Raw genomic sequence first — 22,795 nt, forward strand, 5'->3', positions numbered from 1 at the left:
AAAGTATGTAAATAATATAGTCCTTAAATTTAATTATTATTACTTTTTTTTTGTTTGTTTATTTTTGTATGGTATTTGATTTTCTGATATTGGGTTATTTGTGTTACGGTAACAGAGGTCTTTTATTTTGACGTTCGCCCGCGTGAGCGGATATAATGCGCATATGGTCCAAACATTTCAGTATGGAACGAGACCCAGACGTACATGATTGTGGTATCAAAGGTCTACGGTTTGCAAGGAGTTTAAAAGGATTTAGCTCCTGGTTTAAATGGAGAACAAGGTACGGTTATAGACTTCCTGTTATCTTTATCTTTATGTTTTGTTTTGATTTATTTTCTTTGTATCAAGATTAATTGTTGGTTGTTGCTTTGTTGTTTATGTATATTTAAGTTTTTAATCTTTATTTATTTGGTTTTGATGTATGCTCATTTCAAGGTTTATTCATTTTGGTATTTTGTTTTCTTTTGTACAAGCTTTTACGTTGATTCTCAACGAGTCAATGGTGTCCGACGGTGATCGTATGTGATGACGGACATTCAAATAAAGTGTGTGAGAATCATCAGTCGAAGAGTCCAACCTTTCTTAAACCAGGCAGCTACAAAAAGGTGCAGCTGTGTGATGCCTGTGTGCTCTGACCTTGCAGATAAGAGAGAGAGAGTTGATGCTCAACTGCTCAAACCTTAAACATATGCTTGTAACCATATAAAATGTGTTAGAATAGAAATGTATAATTTAACCATGCTCAGAAATGCGGAATATTGATTTCAAGACTTTAATATATCTTTATTTTAATGAACTAATAAAAATCCATAAATGTAGTTTGTGCTGTTTTCAGTTGATGCATGAATAAAACGTAACTAAACATTATTTGTAGTGCGGTGCCACTTCAGTCCAATAAATTCGCAATATGCTTTGTTACTTTTGATGAGAAAAAGCCTCAGCTTTCAAATTCTGTCAAATTTAACGAAATTCAAACAATAAATATAGTTTTGACACTATTTAACGTGGCGTGACAGATCGCTGTAGCACCACAGTTCAAGCGGAGCGTGAGTGGACCAGTATCTTTTCCTCTTTACTACTAGATATAGCATGAAAGAAAAATTAATAAGTATTAGAATCACTCACACCCCTCATCTCACAGCAGAAAATATATATTTACCTCAGCTAAAACATATTTAAAACAACAAAGTAATTTTAATCATGTCTGAATTTGTAAAAATGAACAGAAATACATTTACTGTAATGCTCTTACAACAGAAGCCTAGCAGGTCAGATAGATGGAGGATTTAAAAGCTGACTTTTTTGTTAAACCATTAATTCATAAATTTTAAGTAAGAAATTGTATAATGTTTTTACAGAGATGATTGTTCTTTTACTTACTTGGCGGATCTAGTTGCTGTAACCACAGGCAGCAGCTTCTGAAGAATTTCATCTCCTGTATTTTGTGATTTCTGGGTGATAGATGAGTCACTATTTGAAAATAAATTATTTTAATTATTAATGCTCATAATAATAATATTTATTATTAATATCATATGTAATAATGTCACTCATATTTTTTGTTAAACCATTAATTCATAATTTAAGTAAAAAAAAGTTAATGTTATAACAGTGATGATTGTTCTCAGTGTTACTTACTCAGCTGATCTAGTTGCTGTGACAGCCTTCTGATGAAATGCTGTAGCAAATTGCGTGACAGATGCACTATTTGAAAAAAATAAAATAAAATTATATATATATATATATATATATATATATATATATATATATATATATATATATATATTAATGCTCATAATAAATATAATAATAATAATAATTAATATTATAAGTGAATAATACATTAATTACCTTCCTTAAATTACCCTTAAATATTTTTCAATTAAATAAACAGATGTCAAAAAAAGACATGTGAAAAAGTTTTGTAGTATCTAACTGTAGCTATTAATCGTATTCAGCCAGCACAGATGTTTTTTTTCTTTGTCTTGTCAATGTTGCTGTGGCAGGTCTATTAGTCTGCATTTACACTATAACACTTAGTGCACAGGTCAATTTTGACATTTGACATTCCAGTCCGTTGCTATGGTTATCACTAGGGCTGCCCACTAATAGTCAATTTACTATTAAGTCGAATAAAAGAGGCTTGGTCGTACAAAATTGTATTAGTCGGTAAGAGGCAGAAGAAGAAAAAACTCCACAGGAAGTGGCGAAATCACGCAGGTGATTGACGGACAGATTGTTAGCGGCAGGAAATCCAAACATCCGCCCATCATTCATCGATCTGAAATATGGCTTATCATTTGAAGTAGTTGTAAACATTACTGATGGATCATTTTGAACGAATCTTTAATATGACTCGGGACTACAGAGTTGTCTCAGAGAGTGATTAGTTCATTTTGTCTCAACCACGCATTTCTGGAAACAGAAATTATTAGTTCAGCTCTCGAGTCTTTGGGTCCGAATCTTTCGTTCTTCCTGTCAGTCCCATAGAGGCTATGCTGTCAGTAGGCCTACTGGAAAGTGTGGATGCACGATATATCAACCATATATCAACATCGCCCGATAAATTATCATTTTTGATGTTATCGTTATCAATCTGATAAGAAAATTAGCCCAATATATCAAAGCCGATAGATAATAGATTATTTACTTCAGCTGAGAGATGCGCGCTGTTCACCATGATGGTTTTGAATGATTGGAATCACTTCGAAAAGGAAGATAGTTCAGTGCAGCACAAATCTGTCACATAGGCTTTGTAACATTGTAATAAGAACACACCTGTAAAAGCATGTTGTGAATTAGTGTTCGCCAGTGTTTCAGTGCGTCAAGCGCGTTGTGGCGGAAAGAGCGCGTTTATGGAGTTCAGCCTTCATGACAAGCACAGACAAGTTTTCTTGAGCATTCGCAACATTTTGTGCCATTGTTGTAATATGTATGTACATGCCATTATAATAAGAACACTATTGTAATAAAACATTGTGAATTCTCTGGGTTTAGTTGCCGTGTTTCAGCGCGTTGATGTGGGAATAGCACATACAGAACAGGGGTTACACAATCTGACCAGCACAGTCAAGTTCGCTTGTGCATTCATGTCATTTTGTGCAGATACAAGTCGTAATATTAAGTTTATGTAATATAAATATTTAATTAATCTCACATAGGATCAGTTTCATTGATTTAAACAACCCACTAGAAAAGTTCTTCAGTTTCCCGGTGCTTGTTCTCTTCAGCTTCATCACTCGTGATCAAACAGCAATGCAAAACTTTTGATTAAAAGCTATGATTGGTTATGGTTCAGTTGCATTATTCAGCAACCATTGAGGATTAAGCTTCTAGCAAAGCGATTCAGTTTAACGTTCCTTCTCTTCAGCTTCAGTGCGCGCAACTCAAACAGCAACGATGTCATTTGAAACCATAGACTGTAAAAAAGATGGACGACGCCCCTTCGCTCTCTTCCATTGGTGAGAAGTGAAGCCGCCAGTGTCCCGATACGGCGCTGACATCTTGGGACTTAAGTCTGCGCTGTAGTGAGCAGGAAGTAAAGCCGCGAAATCAAGGCCCCGTCCTCACTCTTGCAGAATGCACTCTCCCTGCACTTCTTTAAAGTGGCCTACGTCTGCTCCGTTCTGCTCCAATTTTGATGTCTGTTGATTGCAGTACGACAAGAGGCTTGTTGAAATAAAGTAAATACAATCTCCTCAGTCCTCTGAAAAAAAAGTCTGTTGGTGCTTCAGTGCACTTAAGTACTTCGCTCAGAGAACCTGTCAATCACAGCTGTCAATCATGACGTTACACCACCGTTTTTATAGCATCACGTAACTTACTAAAAACAAACTTATTTTAAAAACAGACACTTGAACTTATGTCAGCGTGATAAAAACTACAGTAAGAAAAAAGATTTGAAGTGTAATTTAATTGTTTAGTAGGTCTCAAGTCCCGTTGAATAATACGGGGAGGCGGGGATTATGACCTATACTAGGACCAGTCACCGGGGGGCGATCGAGACACTTTGGCTTCACTTTTCAGGGCTTGTGCGGCACGCTTGTTTGAAACAATAAGCCTAATATTAAACATGTTTACTATTAATGTAATATTAAAAATGTTTTTTTTTTTTCAAAAACATTGATGCCTTATTAATAATTATTATTTATTATTATTAAGAATGATTATTTTAATCAAACCATATTGTTGAACGATTAATAATTTCCTTATTGTCCGTGCGATTCCATTTTATTTATCTATGGCCTATGCATTTTGTTTCTTTATATGCAGCCCAATGTTATCCAATGACTTGTTTGCATTATTTCGGTATTTTATTTTAATTTTTTGTAAGGCAATAGATTTTTTGGTAACACTTTACAATAAGGTATCATTTGTTAATGCATTAACTAACATGAACTAACAGAGAGCAATAGCCTTTGTTAATGTTACTTAATTAAATATTTGTGTTCATTTTAGTTCACAGTGCATTAACTAATGTTAACAGATATAACTTTGGATCTTAAAAATTTCTTGTAAAATGTTGAGCTTAAAGCTGCTGTAGGTAGGAATGGTCTAAAAAACTTATTTTTCAAATTTGTTTAAACTTTATGTATATATCAATACATAATTTAAATGTAAGTATTCTGAAAAAGAAATTATAAAAATCGAGTGGATGTAGACCTCTCACAACTGTTTTAAAGAGAGCTCATTATTTCCATTCAGTCCACCCTCTCCCTTCTGGGCTCCTTCCAAAGCCACGCCCCCAAAACACATGAACGCGTGACCGCTAAGATGGAGGACGCATTATTTACCTGAGACGAGCAGAGAGCGTGCATGCAGTGACATCATGTCAGAATCACATGTAATAAAAAAATCTAACTTTATCATTATGAATATAAACAAATAAGATGTATTTTAGTACTCACTATCAAGCTAGCATATCGATATTGGTAAAGTTAAAAATATTTTTTTTTGATTCGCTTACGAGCTATAACTATAAAGCTGCAGTAGGGAGTTTTTAGAAAACGTTGACTTAGCCTGAAAATTATTCTAGTGATATGTAATGCTAAATAAGGTTTGCTAATACATTATTTTTGGATGTTTGGTTGGTGTTGATGTTATATGCAAAGCACAACCCTGAAATCTACAAGAAATCCTGCCATACATAATTTGTCAGGCCTGTTTTGAAATTATCTTAGTTGTGTAGTTCTTAAAAAATGAAACAAATCAAGCAGGGATACTTACTTGTCAAGCAGAAATGTGGCTAACTCGGCATCGGTTTTAAATCCTTTCAGGACACGTAGCTCCCTCTGAAAAGCCGCTCCGACCCTCGTTTTAATTCGGACTCTATCAAATTCGTTCTTTTTGGATTTTTTTTTTCATCGTCATCTGTCTTTATCCGTTTACCCGTTATTTTATGAGCTGGTGTCACACGAGGAATTGGCAGTTTGGATTGTTTATCCGTCATTAGCACAGCTGCGGCACACCGGCAGTATTGATTTTGAATGGCCGCACGCGCTGTGCAGGAGAGGGGGTGATCAGCGCTCACACGAGCATGATTGACACTCCTAAGACACTCCTCCTGGCTCTGATTGGTTGTTTCTTACCGGGAGCGGTGTATTTCTGCAAATGGCAATAGGACCACTGGGAGGAGCCTGAGGGGATTGATTTTTTCACAGATTATCTGTCTCATATTCTACTGTCAGGACATAATGACAGTTTTAATAAATATGTAAAAAATATATTTTTACAAAAGTTACCTACTGAAGCTTTAACATTAATTAAATGGTAAATGGTAAATTGACTGCATTTATATAGCGCTTTCACAGACCTATGGCCACCAAAGCGCTTTACATTGCCTCACATTCACCCATTCACACACCGACGGCGGTGTCAGCCATGCAAGGCGCCATCCAGCTCGTCGGGAGCAGCTGGGGTTAGGTGTCTTGCTCATGGACACCTCGACACTTGGTCAAGTGGAACCGGGGATTGAACCACCAACCTTTCGGTTTGTAGACAACCTACATGAACCACTCAGCCACTGCCGCCCCGTATTAAGATTAATAAATGCTGTGGAAGTATTGTTCATTAATTGTTGGTTCATGCTAACTAATAATAACAAAATGAAACCTTAATATAAAGTGTTACCATTTTATAATAAAGAAAGTTGGCCATAGGAGTGTAAAATTAATTTGAGAAGTTAATGAATCTTACACTGGTTCAAACTAGGCTACTGTATTGTATATGTTGATTTATGTTGAAGTGTTTGGGACATGGCTTTTAATGGTGAGCCTTTTGTTTATGTATACAGGCTATTAAAGTATATCAAAATTTTAATTTAGATTTATCGGCCAATATCTTGGTTATCAGCTTTCAAATGTAAGGAATTAGTGGTTATCGGTATCGGCCAAAATGTCAATATCGGTGCATCCCTGCTGGAAAGAGAAATGATTATTTCACCTCTCGAGTCTTCGGGTCTGATTCTTCTGAGTCTTTCGCTCTTCTATCACATGATGAACAAATGACTCAAGCCTGAAGACTCGAAACGTGAACTAATCAATTCTGTATCTGGTACTACAGACTGCAAAGCTCAGTTTATGAGGATGTCACGGGATGAACGAACAGCTTCGGGAGGTGAGGTAAACTAAAAGACTGCATGGCCTGAATACCAAGATAAATTATACTTAATCGTTTCTGTTTCTCATAATTTGTCCTTTTCCTTGCATTGCAATTTTTTCCATCGCTGACTTAGTCTCTGCAGCCGAAAACAGAAAACATTTGCAATAAATTAAAGTCTTTAGACAGTCTCCTTCTGTTTTTTTCACAACACACTCATAATCATTACATTTGCCGGTGCACTGTGGCAAACTTCATGCGTGCTTTTAAGAGTTGATTAGGCTATGTACCGTATATACCCGAATATAAGACGAATATATTTTTTTGTCCTAAAAATAGGCTGAAAAATGGGGGGTCGTCTTATATTCGCGATATAGACAAAATCACGGGTGAAAGGGAGAAAGCACAACGGAATAAATATGAAATAGTGACTGAAACGCGACCCATTAAGACAAATGATTTCGGCTTTACTTGCATGTAAAATTAGAGAAGCAACAATATATCTGTGTTTAACTGAATTAAAACTCTGCTCCTCTCTGCCGCGCGAGACGCAGAGAGAGCGCGAGAGAGAGAGTGAGAGAGAGAGAGAGAGAGAGAGAGAGAGAGAGAGAGAGAGAGAGAGAGAGAGAGAGAGAGAGAGAGAGGTGCGCGCACGAGACGCAGAGAGAGAGAGAGAGAGAGAGAGAGAGAGAGGTGCGCGCACGAGACGCAGAGAGAGAGAGAGAGAGAGAGAGAGAGAGAGGTGCGCGCACGAGACGCAGAGAGAGAGAGAGAGAGACACAGAGAGACAGAGACAGAGAGGTGCGCGCGAGACGCAGAGAGAGAGAGAAAGAGAGAAAGGAGCGCGCGCTGGAAGGGAGAGAATGAATTATCACTGCAATTTTCAAATAAAATTATTTTATGTTGAAAACCAGATTTTTTCCACAAAAATCTCTTTTTGTCCCAAAAATAAGTCTGGAAAATGGGGGGGGTTGTCTTATATTCAGGGTCGTCTTATATTCAGGGTCGTCTTATAGTCGGGTATATACGGGTATTAGGCAATTATGATTTATGGCTTATTAAAATAAATGTGCGAATAGTCGACTAATCATAAATGTACGACTACTAGTCAACTAGAAAAATCTTTAGTCGAGGACAGCCCTAGTTATCACTATATCAACCATCACAATTTCACGAATGACTCAAAGAACAATAATTCTAGCGAATTCACTCCCATAATCAGACATCCCACCTCTCCGAGTCTGGGAGTTCTGGGAGTCTCCTGGATATTGATATTGGGTGCTTCCCAAACGGAAGGCTGCATCCTAGTGAAGTTGTGTCTTTCCTAGTCCAGTCTTTCTGAAGCTTGTAGGCTTGCCTTGAGTCTTCAGCATTAAACACTAGAATGAGTCTAGTAAGTGCGCAAGGCTACGTCACAAATGTTCCTGCCCCCACGGTCACGGCACGAAAATACTATTAAAACCTACTTTTAGAAAAATACTGTATTAAATATCTTTATATTAACTGGCTTTTTATTGATGCAATACAGTGAATGACAAGTGTCTGTGTCTCCCAGTGGCTTTAGTGTTGGCAGTAAAGATAGGGTGACCACCCCGTCCCGCTTTGCGTTGTACCGCACGGTATTTTCACCCCTTGTCCCGCACGTCGCATATTGAGAAAATCTCACGCATTTTCATCAGTCTGTTGGTTTTTAATTTTCATATTAAAGCCCATGTTGCAGGTTAACCACCACTGTTGATTAATGGGTACATAAATCACTCAAGATATGTATATCATTTTAAAAATGTCTCAAAAATGGTCTTAAAGACCAGTTTTTTACGTTTTTGGTACAAACGTTTTTTTTTTTCCGCAATTCGGTGATGACGTCACGTTGGGGAGAAGTGGAGGAAAGCTAGCCTCAGCCTAGTATTATGGTGCGTTCAAGCCATCTCGTATAGATCGTATTTACGAGTTGAACGCACTTGAACGCCACCACAATGTCGTAAATACTTGATAATTAAATGCATGGTTCGAGGAGAATGAGTGGAGAGTTGGTGAAGTGTCCTGGTGAGCTGCTATCATTTAGCAACGCAGCAATGAGCACTGGAGCTAGTCTACGAGCAGCAGTGCACAATAACGACACTTTTTTTTTTTTTTTTTACTGTCATTGAATAGCACCGAGTGAAAAATCAACGTTTTCTTTATATCTAAGCAGTGATCATGACGTTAGTTCAGATAAGTACCGGTAACCTTTTGTCACGGGACACTGAACGAGAGACGAGGATTCAAGTGCAGAGAAGATTTAATAAACAAACATAGACAAAATACAAAAACTCAGAACTCAGATACCAACAGCACAGGAACATCAAATACAGGTAACACGGACAACGAGCCAGCACAAGACTACAAACACAAGGAGGCTAAATAGGGGAACAAACAAAGGAGGGTAACGAACACAACAGGTGGGACAAATTAACCAAATAATCAGATAACAAGATGGGAGGGGCTAGACAATAAACAAGAACACATGGCAAACAACAAAAACACCCATGTGCAGCACAAGACAGGACAGGCATGTGACATTACCCCCTCCCTACGGAGCGGCTACCAGACGCTCCACAAGACCCGAACGGAACGGGAGGGACAGACCAGGGCGGGACGGGAGGGACAGACCAGGGCGGGACGGGAGGGACAGACCAGGGCGGGACGGGAGGGACAGACCAGGGCGGGACGGGAGGGACAGACCAGGGCGGGACGGGAGGGACAGACCAGGGCGGGACGGGAGGGACAGACCAGGGCGGGACGGGAGGGACAGACCAGGGCGGGACGGGAGGGACAGACCAGGGCGGGACGGGCGGGACGGGAGGGACAGACCAGGGCGGGACACAAAGTTCGAGAGTCCAGGGCGGTGCAGACCGTCCATCTGGCGGCCAGGGCGGAGACTCTCTCTTGGGCGGCCAGGGCGGAGACGACCCCTCGGGCGGCCAGGGCGGAGACGACCCCTCGGGCGGCCAGGGCGTAGACGACCCCTCGGGCGGCCAGGGCGGAGACGGCCCCTCGGGCGGCCAGGGCGGAGACGGCCCCTCGGGCGGCCAGGGCGGAGACGGCCCCTCGGGCGGCCAGGGCGGAGACGGCCCCTCGGGCGGCCAGGGCGGAGACGGCCCCTCGGGCGGCCAGGGCGGAGACGGCCCCTCGGGCGGCCAGGGCGGAGACGGCCCCTCGGGCGGCCAGGGCGGAGACGACCCCTCGGGCGGCTCAGGAACAGACCCCACCGGCTCGGGCACTGGAACAGACACCACCGGCTCGGGCACTGGAACAGACACCACCGGCTCGGGCACTGGAACAGACACCACCGGCTCGGGCACTGGAACAGACACCACCGGCTCGGGCACTGGAACTGGCACCACCGGCTCGGGCACTGGAACTGGCACCACCGGCTCAGGAACAGACCCCACCGGCTCGGGCACGGGAACTGGCACCACCGGCTCGGGCACTGGAACTGGCACCACCGGCTCAGGTTCAGGAACAGACACAGGAACAGACACAGGCTCAGGAACAGACACTGGCTCCGGCTCAGGAACAGACACTGGCTCCGGCTCAGGAACAGACACTGGCTCCGGCTCAGGAACAGACACTGGCTCCGGCTCAGGAACAGACACTGGCTCCGGCTCAGGAACAGACACTGGCTCCGGCTCAGGAACAGACACTGGCTCCGGCTCAGGAACAGACACTGGCTCCGGCTCAGGAACAGACACTGGCTCCGGCTCAGGAACAGACACTGGCTCCGGCTCAGGAACAGACACTGGCTCCGGCTCAGGAACAGACACTGGCTCCGGCTCAGGAACAGACACTGGCTCCGGCTCAGGAACAGACACTGGCTCCGGCTCAGGAACAGACACTGGCTCCGGCTCAGGAACAGACACCACCGGCTCAAGTGTGTGCGTAGCCCACACACACAACATGGCTGTGGCCATAATGGCCAGTGTCGCGGTCACAGAGGGCTCAGGCTCAGGAACAGACACCACCGGCTCAGACACAGGCTCGACGGCGGCCATCTTGTCAGGGGACACAGGCTCGGCAGGCGTGATGTGAACAGGCTCGGCGGCGGCCATCTTGTCCGAAGACACAGGCTCGACGGCGGCCATCTTGTCAGGGGACACAGGCTCGGCAGGCGTGACTTGAACAGGCTCGGCGGCAGCGACGACCATCTTGTCCGAAGACATAGGCTCAGGAACAGTCTCTGGCTGGGCCGACGTGACGTGAACAGTCTCTGGCTGGGCCGACGTGACGTGAACAGTCTCTGGCTGGGCCGACGTGACGTGAACAGTCTCTGGCTGGGCAGACGTGACGTGAACAGTCTCTGGCTGGGCAGACGTGACGTGAACAGTCTCTGGCTGGGCAGACGTGACGTGAACCGTCTCTGGCTGGGCAGACGTGACGTGAACCGTCTCTGGCTGGGCAGACGTGACGTGAACCGTCTCTGGCTGGGCAGACGTGACGTGAACAGTCTCTGGCTGGGCAGATGTGACGTGACGTTGAAGTGGCGCCTTTCTCCTCCTCCTCCGTCTCCTGACCACCGGCTCCGAAACCACCGAACCACCTCCTCCGATCTGATCACCGTCAGACATGGTGCTCTCCTCCTCCAAAGTTCTCTGAGCACACCTGGCAAAATATTCAAACAGGGAAATGGAGTTTCCCTTGTTCTCCCCCGGAGGAAAAATCTCGCTCTGCTGAATCCACATACTTGGCTGGCTCGTTCTGTCACGGGACACTGAACGAGAGACGAGGATTCAAGTGCAGAGAAGATTTAATAAACAAACATAGACAAAATACAAAAACTCAGAACTCAGATACCAACAGCACAGGAACATCAAATACAGGTAACACGGACAACGAGCCAGCACAAGACTACAAACACAAGGAGGCTAAATAGGGGAACAAACAAAGGAGGGTAACGAACACAACAGGTGGGACAAATTAACCAAATAATCAGATAACAAGATGGGAGGGGCTAGACAATAAACAAGAACACATGGCAAACAACAAAAACACCCATGTGCAGCACAAGACAGGACAGGCATGTGACACCTTTGTCATAGTGTTGTAGTACTGGTAAACTTTGTCTTTGTCATCTAGAAATAGAAGGCATCATGCTAGCTATATGGGCGTTTCTAAGCATTTATCTCTTCCTCCGGTGAAAATGTTGTTGCAAACGTAGCCGCCGCGTGTCTGTCGCTGTGTTTGGCAATGGCAGGTGCTTGTGTTTGCAAACCGCTCTACTTTTTCGTATTATATTCCATTTTGTGATACCCAATAACATAAAATACAATGGATAACAGTTTAAATGTTTATTACCAACAAGTAAATTGCACAAATTCGTTGAAAAAATAACCCTGCAACACGGCCTTTAAGAAAACATGCATGCATTCTTTTGCCTTTTTAAGAAAGCATTTTATTTATTCTTTTTGCGGCGTAGTTTTTCCCCTCGATATTTAATAGCGCTTCATCAGAAGTACAAATACAACAGCCGTTTTTTAAATCCTATCCAATGGTTGAAAGGAAAGGAGTAAACATGGTCACTAGTAGGTTGTGACTGCTGTCAATCAAAATGTGGAGCAGGATTCGTTTCCTGTCAGAAAACAAATGGAAAATTCTGCCAATTAAAATTTTAATTTAACAGAATTTATTAACTTGTTGCCTGCTGTGGTTGTTTTAATTCACATCCTTTCTAAAAAATATGAAAGTTTTTGGTTTAATATATTCTTAATACATAAGACTGTCAATTGTCATCCTCATTTATATAGCGCTTTTAACAATGGAGATTGTTTCAAAGCAGCTTTACAGAGACAAACATATAATTTAAGGTAACATAGATTGTTTTGGCTTTATAGCGAATCTTTAATAAAGTTATATTCCAGCTAAAGTTAGTTTTGATTGATTCGCTTCCGTCGCAACAATCATTTGTTATTAAATTAGGGGCCGCTAAGACGACACCATTCTCTCTACACAGACTTTAAACGCGAACCTGTGAGAAACGCTGATGCCGGTCATATGCGCATTAAGAATCGGTTCTATAGTTATGTGCGTCTGAATATATGTGCACATGTTTGGAATTCCCTACAGACCAAGCCTAAACAGAGTACTGGTGTTTCCTTATTTTTGATACAGAATTTAATTTTATTTTGTCACTTCGGGGTAGGTATGCGAAACTAATTTTCCGGCAACGCTTTATCTGGAGTGGTAAAGGTGCAGGCGCAGGTCCTTCATCAGATCTGGATACGGCCTGGATCCGGCAGGCTGCGAGAAAACTTCGGGATAAACACAGACACTAAAATTAGCGTAGATGCCATTCTTCTTATGATGTAACGAGTACATCAGGATTTATGGGAAGTGTTCTCGGTTCCGGCTGACCTAATCTATGCAGCCTAACATTAAATTATAGAAGTCTATAATGTGTTATGTGTATGCTAGGTCAAAGAGATGTGCCTTTAGTCTAGCTTTGAAATGACAGAGTGTGTCTGCTTCCCGGACAATGGTAGGAAGACTGTTCCAGAGTTTTGGTGCTAAATAGGAGAAGGATCTACCGCCAGCAGTCGACTTTGATATTCTAGGTATTATCAACTGGCCGGAATTTTGAGATTGCAATAGACGTGAAGGACTATAATGCGTTAAGAGCTCGCTCAAGCACTGCGGAGCTAAACCATTTAGTGCTTTGTAAGTAATCAGCAATATTTTAAAATTGATGCGATGTTTAATAGGGAGCCAGTGCAGTTTTGACAGAACCGGGCTAATATGGTCATACTTCCTGGTTCTGGTAAGAACTCGAGCTGCTGCGTTTTGAACCAGCTGTAGTTTGTTTATTAAGCGTGCAGGGCAACCACCCAGTAGAGCATTACAGTAATCTAGCCTTGAGGTCATGAACGCATGAACTAATTGTTCCGCATTTGTCAATGAGAGCATATGACGTATTTTCGATATATATGTTTAAGATAGAAAAATGAGGTTGTACAGATACTAGACACGTGACTTTCAAATGAAAGATTGGTATCAAAGAGCACACCCAGGTTCCTAACTGACGATGAAGACTTGACAGAGCAGCCATCAAGTGTAAGACAGTATTCTAGGTTATTACGTGAGGAAGTTTTTTGTCCAATAATTAGAATCTCTGTTTTTTGAACCTATTGAACTGATAACGGTCAGATAAGTATGATTTAAACCATGCTAGTGCAATTCCACTAATGCCAACATAGTTTTCGAGTCTACTTAAAAGAATGTTATGGTCGATAGTGTCAAATGCAGCACTAAGAACACTAATAAGAGAGATACAACCACGATCGGATGATAAGAGCAAATCATTTGTGACTCTAATGTGAGCAGTCTCAGTACTATGGTACGGTCTAAATCCTCACTGGAAATCACTGGAAAGCCAGACCGTCATTGAAGATTGTCAGAAGTTCTGTCACTTCTGTCTGGTTTGTATCTGGTTTGGTGACAGTAATCTGTTTGCAGTCATTATGGTTAATCAAACAACAAAAGACAAAGATAAAATCACTCACTGCTCTTGAATAAATAAACTAGTTTTTAGGGATGCACAATATTAATCAGACAGAAAAATTATCGGGCGATATGGGTGAAATGTACATAATTTTTATTGCTCCGATAAATAAATGAAATCCAATTACTAGATCCGATAAAGTACGCTTGCTGGTAAATCAATCAATCAGTCCGATTTATACGAGATTCATTCTCTTCCGAAGTGCAAGTTACTGCAGCTTTAAAACTGTGTCGCACTCATTACATCATGATCTGTGAACATGTCTTCGCCTGTCTGAACTTTTTCTGGGTTGCAGCAGAGGACAATGCCATTATTGCTTGCAAACCATGTTTAGCAAGGATTCTGAGAGGAGCAAAAAAGGTGTCAAGTTTTAACACAACAACTCATATATCTCACTTGTAAGGCCGTCTTCGTGGTGCATCTGTATTAAAAGAATATGAAGCAGCTACTAGCGCTAAGTATAAAACATGGAGCATCGATGTCCCCATTCTGCAGGTATTTGAAAATTGCAATCTCAACTATCCCCTATGCTCTTTTGAGGATGCACTTTATTTTTGAGAATGCACTTTTATTTGTATTTTTCTCGAGGTTGACAAATGTCAGTGCATTTTATATATGTATTTGAAAAACATGTGACTTAAACTCTATATACCTTCCTCATCCTCATGCACTAAATGTTAAATAGATGCATTTCTTTGTTATGCATGAAATACTTGAATATAAATTTGTTGTTAATTAGTTGTTAAGTGCAGATAAATCATGGTTCTGTCATAGTTCTGTTAAACCCTTTATGTTACTAAGTATTGTGGTGCCTTACACAAAAAATAAAAACATTTGAAGAGTTAGGACTGATGTTTGCTATTATAGTTAGGCCAGAGCTACTAAATAAATATCAGTTTCATCAGTGCATCTTAGATTTTATATTCTTCTGGGTGCACAAACTGCAGATTATATAAAAAAAATTATGATATAAAAATATGAACTTATTGGTTATCGGTATCTGTATCGGAATCGGCCACGAGAAGGACTTAATTATAGGTTATCAGTAAAAAAAATAAAAAAATAAAAAAATATAATAAAATAAAAAAAATTTATAATAAAATAAAATAGTTTTAATATGGATTAGTCTATATTTAAAGTATACTCCAGTGATGTTTTACATTTGATTTTTTCTTGATTTCTGTTGTAGTCTATAACTTATCTGAATACCACTTATTACATCTTCTAGAACAACCTAAAGCACTATTAATGATTTAATTTGTATTTTTGTTCTGTAGTATTTTTTGTCAGTTTAGTTTGTGCTTTAGTTTCTTTTTTCTTATTGTGTTGCTGACTGTTTGCTTGTCTTCTGTAATTGTTTTGAGAACTTTTACTTACATTAACCTAGTATAAATGTTTGCTGAAGTATTGATCATTGTGAAATTTCACTGACATTTAAAGGAACACTCCACCGTTTTTTGAAATAGGGCTTATTCACCTTCTTTCCTACATTTAGATAGGTGGGCAAATGCATTTTTGTCTCAGTGCATGCTTTGTTTTAGTTTGACAGGGTCGGCGCTAGCTTAGCTTAGCATAATGAATGGAATCCTTTGTTGCCAGCTAGCATGTCCTGAGTAAAAGTGATGCAAAAAAAAAAAAAAACCCACCTAATTATTTCTTGTGGCCTGCGTATTCACGAGTACAAATAGTGATGCAGATTAACACTAGGCGATTTCCTATGCCGATATTGACTTGGGACTATATTAGGGGGAAGCACAGTCGAAGCACTGATACTTGGGCGCAGAGATATCACGGCCAAGTAGCAGTGCTTCATCTGTGCTTCCCCCTAATATAGTCCTTAATATATAAGTCAATATCTGCCTAGGAAATCGCCTAGTGTTAATCTGCATCACTATTTGTAACTGTTGTGAATACGCAGGCCACAAGAAGTAATTAGGTGTTTTTTTTTGTTTTTTCTTTTTTACTCAGGACATGCTATCTGGCAACAAAGGATTCCATTCATTATGCTAAGCTTAGCTAGCGCCGACCCTGTCAAATTAAACAATGCATGCACTGAGACAAAAATGCATTTGCCCACCTATCTAAATGTAGGAAAGAAGGTGAATAAGCCCTATTTCAAAAAACAGTGCAGTGTTCCTTTAAAATTACTCATATCATGAAATAGGACTTTTATTATATCACTCACTAATAATCGTGATCTCAATATTTAGCTAAATAATCGTGATTATGATTTTTGCCATAATCGAGGAGCTGTAAAGTATACCTTAGGGCCCTTTCACACCTGAAAGTCCACACCAAGATCCAAACCAAAGTTCATGTTTTGATACATTGTATACATTAGGTTAGTTTTGGTTTGGTTTCACATTGCAATTATGTGGGCGCACTAAAGAACTTTTCATGACGTACTTGCGTCCTGTCGTCATCATCTATATGGGCTGCATCTTGACATTGATTGGTTTGTAAACGGACGTGCGTCTGACGTCAGCGTGTTGTCAATTCGGCGGGTAACTTTGACAAGAATGAATGAACAGACGCATGTTGTTGCCACTATATTATTATTATTTCGACATTACTTCCAGCAGCACCAACTATACTCGAGGCTAGTTAAAATTCACCAAATTAACGTCCTCGTTGTGAGAACATTTTATCGTCGCCGGCAGGACACAGGACGTGTACGTGTGTGTGTGTGTGTGTGTGTGTGTGTGTGTGTGTCTGTGTGTGTGTGTGTGTGTGTGTGTGTGTGTGTGTGTTCGTGTGTTCGTGTGTGTGTGTGTGTGTGTGTGTGTGTGTGTGTGTGTGTGTTCGTGTGTTCGTGTGTGTGTGTGTGTGTGTGTGTGTGTGTGTGTGTGTGTGCGAGAATCAGCTGGAAGAAACGCTGTGGGCAGGACTGACAGATCTGCACATAAATATTCTTCTTCAGTTGTTTAGGCTACGCGGGAACCACCGGAACTTCCTGTAAATAGTCTGAAAGTCCGAACCATACAGAAAATGCTTTCACACTGGAAACGAACCAAACCTTTGTTCAGTTTGATCCGGACCGAGACCACCTTTTTTCGTCGGACCAAACTTCGTCTGTTTGGTCTGGACCGTGGTCCGGGGGAGGTTTCACACCTGTAATTTTGATTCGGACCAAACTGAAAAGTCCAAAAGTCCGGACCAAACAAGGTAGGTGTGAAAGGGCCCTTAATCTCCGAAAACATCTTCTTCTTACATTTCATAATGAACTCCGATAAGCTCAGTGCCAACTCATTTTACATTAATGTTTTTTTCCGTGAATTGGAATGTGTGCAACGGATTGTGGGTGAAGGACACGAAGGATACACTTGATGCATCCTTCAAAATGAGCTGAATTAAGGACGCAAAACAAAAGTTGACTTCAAATGATCCTTCAAAGTATGCTTGATGTTGTGGCAGCCGAGATATCTATGAAGGTAAATCAGTAGCAAAATTCGAGAGCACGTAAATGTGAATTTGAGAACTTGTACAATAAATATTCGTACTTGTACATGAACATTTACACTCACAGCTCCAATGTGAAAACCTGTAAAATAAAAATCTGAAGTTGAATGTTGAAATTTGCACTCGCATACAATAGTCACAAACCTGTATTCTGAATCTGATGCTGCAGACAAGTAGACACAAATGTGTAAAATGCCATTCACAGAAATACAACGACAGACACAAACTTGTAATATATATTTTGCGTTCAATATTACGTTCACATTCGCAGTACTACCTCAAATAGGCACTTGCAACTTCTCAAATCTGTCACTGCAATTTCAAATTTCGCGCCTTGACTTTTGCTACTCTTTTCGCGATATATCAGGTGCAAAACTAACTTGTGCACTTAAAACTCAGAGGCGGCGAGAGAGAAGGGGGGGGGCGGGAGCTGGGGTGTTCAAAGGAGCCGTTTTATTGGTTGGCAGCTAGCCAATGAAATGTGACTTCGATGATGTCACGAAACCCGTGTGCACTGAAACGTTAACATGGCTTAATCTATTTTTTACAGTCTATCGGCTTAATGCATTAGACTGATATTAAAAGAAATAAACGATATTATCAAACTCAGTAAACACAATGCTTATAATGCATACTACAGAAAAGCAGATGAGCACAGAATATGAACACAACGCATTTAATTGAGACAGTGGTATTAAAAGACCAAACTCAGGAAACACCATACAAATAAAGCAAAGCAATTGAGCTCTGAATATGGATGCAACGAGTTTAATTGTACGTTTTCCTCCCATTGAAAACCAAGAAAACGCTTAATAAGACTTAATGGACCAACAGTTATAAAAAAAAAAAAAAACTAAAAAAAAAACATAATTCATTAAATTATTAATAAAACACAGGCAGCAAGTTTATTTGCACTCAACACACATTTGCTTTCTTTCATCATATTCTGTGCTCATCTGCTTTTCTGTAGTATGCATTATAAGCATTGTGTTTACTGAGTTTGATAATATCGTTTATTTCTTTTAATATCAGTCTAATGCATTAAGCCATGTTTGCGTTATTTCAGTGCACACGGCTTTTGTGACATCATCGAAGTCCCATTTCATTGGCTAGCTGCCAACCAATAAAACGGCTCCTTTGAACACCCCAGCTCCCGCCCCCCTTTTCTCTCTCGCCGCCTCTGAGTTTCAAGTGCACAAGTTAGTTTTGCACCTGATATATCGCGAAAAGAGTAGCAAAAGTCAAGGCGCGAAATTTGAAATTGCAGTGACAGCTTTGAGAAGTTGCAAGTGCCTATTTGAGGTAGTACTGCGATTGTAAACGTAAGATTAAACGCAAAATATATATTACAAGTTTGTGTCTGTCGTTGTATTTCTGTGAATGGCATTTTACACATTTGTGTCTACTTGTCTGCAGCATCAGATTCAGAATACAGGTTTGTGACTATTGTATGCGAGTGCAAATTTCAACATTCAACTTCAGATTTTTATTTTACAGGTTTTCACATTGGAGCTGTGAGTGTAAATGTTCATGTACAAGTACGAATATTTATTGTACAAGTTCTCAAATTCACATTTACGTGCTCTCGAGTTTTGCTACTGATTTACCTTCATAGATATGCAGCCTTACTAGGACACAGCATTAGTTTGAGTAGCACCCGCAAATTATGTACAATATCCCAGAAATCAATCTTTATCAATCTCTTCATTCATAAGGTTACTTACTGTTCTCCTTGAAATAATGGGTTCAGGTCAAACATCTGCATTGTCCACTCTGAGGACAACAACACAAACACTAAAGCTGACCACTGAGACGAGGAGAGTTTTACACTGCGTAATCCTCCATAGCTCATATGAGGTTTAGCTTCGTTCACGAGAGAAAGATCACCCAGTTCATTCAGACAGTGAAACAGATTGATGTATTTATCTGGAGAGGGATTCTCACTGATCTTTTCTTTAATATAGTCAACTGTTTTCTGATTGTTGTGAGAGCTGTTTGCTGTGTGTGTCTTTAGTTCTTGTAAGAGACTCTGATTAGACTCCACTGACAGACCCAGAAGGAAACGAAGGAAAAGGTCCAGATGCCCATTTTTACTGTCTAAAGCCTCATCCACAGCTCTCTGATGGAGATCAGATAGGGAAACTTTAGTTGGTTTGGTAATCTGGTCAAACACATTGTTATTGTTGATAAAGGAGAGATGCACATATAGAGCTGCTAGATGTTCCTGAATGCTCAGATGAACAAAGCTGAAGACTTTCCCCTGAGATAAGCCCAACTCCTCTCTGAAGATCTGAGTGCACAATCCTGAGTAAACTGATGCTTCTGTCACATCAATGCCACACTCTCTCAGGTCTTCCTCATAGAAGATCCGGTTGCCTTTCACAAGCTGCTGATAAGCCAGTTTCCCCAGTTTGACAATCATGTCTTCATCTTTCACTTTCTTCTCATAGTCCTTCTCATGTTTGATGTTAGTCTGAATGAGCAGGAAGTGTGTGTACATTTGAGTGAGAGTCTTGGGAATCTCTCCTCTCTCTGCTTCAATCAACATCTCCTCTAGAACAGTGGCTGAGATCCAGCAGAACACTGGGATTTGGCACATAATAAAGAGGCTCCTTGATGACTTCAGGTGTGAGATGATCCTGTCGGCCAGACTCTGATCACTGATTCTCTTCCTGAAGTATTCCTGCTTCTGTGGCTCATTGAAGCCTCGTACCTCTGTCACTCGATGGACACACTCAGAGGGGACAAGATCCGCTGCTGCTGGTCTGGAGGTGATCCAGATGAGAGCAGAGGGAAGCAGATTCCCCACAATGAGGTTCGTCAGCAGCTCGTCCACTGAGGCTGATTCAGTCACATCACACAACCTCACATCGCTCTGAAAATCCAGAGACAGACGACACTCATCCAGACCATCAAAGATGAACAACACTTTATACTCATCACTGGATATGTCCATTTCTTTGGTTTCAGGGAAAAAGACATGAAGAAGATCTGAAAGACTGAGTGTTTTGTCCTTCATCAAGTTGAGCTCTCTGAAAGCGAGTGGAAATATGAGCTGGACGTCCTGATTCTCTTTCCCTTCAGCCCAGTCCAGGATGAACTTCTGCACAGAGACTGTTTTCCCAATGCCAGCGACTCCCTTTGTCAGCACAGTTCTGATGGGTTTGTCTTGTCCAGGTAAAGGTCTAAAGATGTCATTGCATTTGATCGGTGTGTCCTCTGTTTCTGCTCTGCTGGACTGTGTCTCAATCTGTCTCACCTCATGCTCATTATTGATCTCTCCACTTTCACTCTCTGTGATGTAGAGCTCTGTGTAGATCTCATTCAGGAGTGTTGGGTTTCCCTGCTTTGATATTCCCTCATTCAAACACTCAAACTTCTGTCTCAGATTTGATCTCAATGTGTTGAAGACTTCAGGAAGTTCAGAGTCATGGCTGTAAGATTAAAATACCACATTATTACACAAGTCAGAGAAGTAAATGGCAATACATTTTTTAAAAAAAATATTATTTGTTTGCTGTATTATGGGACACAGAACATCATTAGGTTTCTGAAATGTTTCAATTATTAATCATGTGTTTGAGTTAGGGGTGGGCGATATGGCAAAAATATCATATCACGATTCTTTTCAGAAAAATCACGATTCACGATTTTATCACAATTTGTTTTCTTGTTGGTTTAACAATTTGCAAGTGACTGAGCATTACAGCCAAACTAAAGTCCCTATTTTAAAAAACAAAGCCTTACAAGGTAACAAAATATAAGATATAAAAGAATGGCAGATATTTAGGTCAAAGAAGGTAAAAGATATGAGATAAAAATCTTTGTTCTTATTTTTTAATAACAAAGAAAATAATGACAAAGATAGACATTACATATACACAACATAATATACAAATGAAATAAACAGTGCTTTATGTTTTCAGTTACAGTAGGTGTATTTAACAGTAGCATTCAAGAAATAAATTAACGAATATAAAAATAAAACACTACATAGACTTATTAAATTATACATTGATGCTTATTAATGCTACTATTAAAGTTATCAAAGCAGTGAGTGATTTTGTTTTTTGTTGTTTTATTAGCATTAAAGGGATAGTTCCCCTAAAAATGAAAATTGTCATCATTTACTCTCTCAAGTTCTGCAAGTTTCTTTCTTCTGTTGAAATTAAAAGTTATTTTTAAGAATGTGGGTAACCAAACAGTTGCTGGTCCCCAGTGACTTCCATGGTATATATATTTCCTATGGAAGTCAACGGGGACCAGCAACTGTTTGGATAGCCACATTCTTCAAAATATCTTATTTTGTATTCAGCACAAGAAAGAAATGAATACAGGTTTGGAACAGCATTAGAGTGAGTAAATAATGACAGAATGTTCATTTTTGGGTGAACTATCCCTTTAAGGACAAGCGACAGCATGTTTACTATTAGGCCACTGTCCCTTGAAGACCGGCACGCATCTAGCATACACGCATATGCGCATGATTTTCTCTCAAATGTTTGCTTTCACTTTAGACATAACCAACTGTGTTTATGTAAACCTTGTGTGTATTTGACAGTATTAACTCAATAAGACTCGAAAGATAAGTCTTTTGTGAACTGCAGTATCCCGTGAGTGTAACTACCTCTGCGTTAACATGTGATGTGAAAGTACATCGCGTTGTACAATATATTGAGAGGGAGGCGCCAGAACTGCAACTGATAGAATGTGCTGTAGATACTACGATATTTCTTCAAAAGAGGATCGTGGAGACATTTTAATTGCCCACGATCAAAAATCGTGATATCGCTCACCCCTAGTTTAAGTGATGTGTGATGTGCATTGCAGAACCTAAAATTAAAAACAACAAAAAGTCCTATATTTTACCTGAAACCAGGACACATGCTTTCATTAAAGTCTTGTGGTTGAATCACAGGCTTGCACACAGTTTTGTTTTTAACTGGTCTGGATAGAAGATTTGACCTTAAATCAGAATGAAGAGGGTAAAGAATCAGACACACTGATATTGATGTAATTGTGTCATTAACTGAGTAACAGACCAACAGCTTTTACAGTGTGTGAATGTATTAACAATATAATACAGAGCGCTTTACACAAGAGCACAATGGTATTAATAGACTGAAACTTACAGGATTTGAACTTAGAATTTTAAGATCATTAAACTGCTGCATATTTATAACAATTTCATAAAAATCAAATACT

General features: G+C 40.3%; 1 protein-coding gene across 3 annotated transcripts in view; it reads right to left on the bottom strand.

The window, feature by feature from the left end:
- LOC308694114 (NLR family CARD domain-containing protein 3-like) overlaps positions 1-22,795 on the bottom strand; it is a 93,305-nt gene that overhangs the window by 38,064 nt on the left and 32,446 nt on the right. For 2 of the 3 annotated variants that reach the window (XR_014030558.1, XM_081371442.1), the window contains exons 5-8: positions 22,460-22,555; positions 19,315-21,024; positions 1,639-1,704; positions 1,381-1,470 (exon numbers count right to left, since the gene is read on the bottom strand). Coding sequence is in view for 2 of the 3 variants with exons in the window: in XM_081371442.1 (XP_081227568.1) it covers positions 1,381-1,470; positions 1,639-1,704; positions 19,315-21,024; positions 22,460-22,555 (1,962 nt within the window). In the remaining variant the exon portion in view is untranslated. The remainder of the gene's footprint in view (positions 1-1,380; positions 1,471-1,638; positions 1,705-19,314; positions 21,025-22,459; positions 22,556-22,795) is intronic. The other variant, XM_081371443.1, reaches the window with a different exon arrangement.

Source organism: Scardinius erythrophthalmus, assembly GCF_964197995.2.
Source record: "Scardinius erythrophthalmus genome assembly, chromosome: 7".
NCBI lineage: Eukaryota > Metazoa > Chordata > Actinopteri > Cypriniformes > Leuciscidae > Scardinius > Scardinius erythrophthalmus.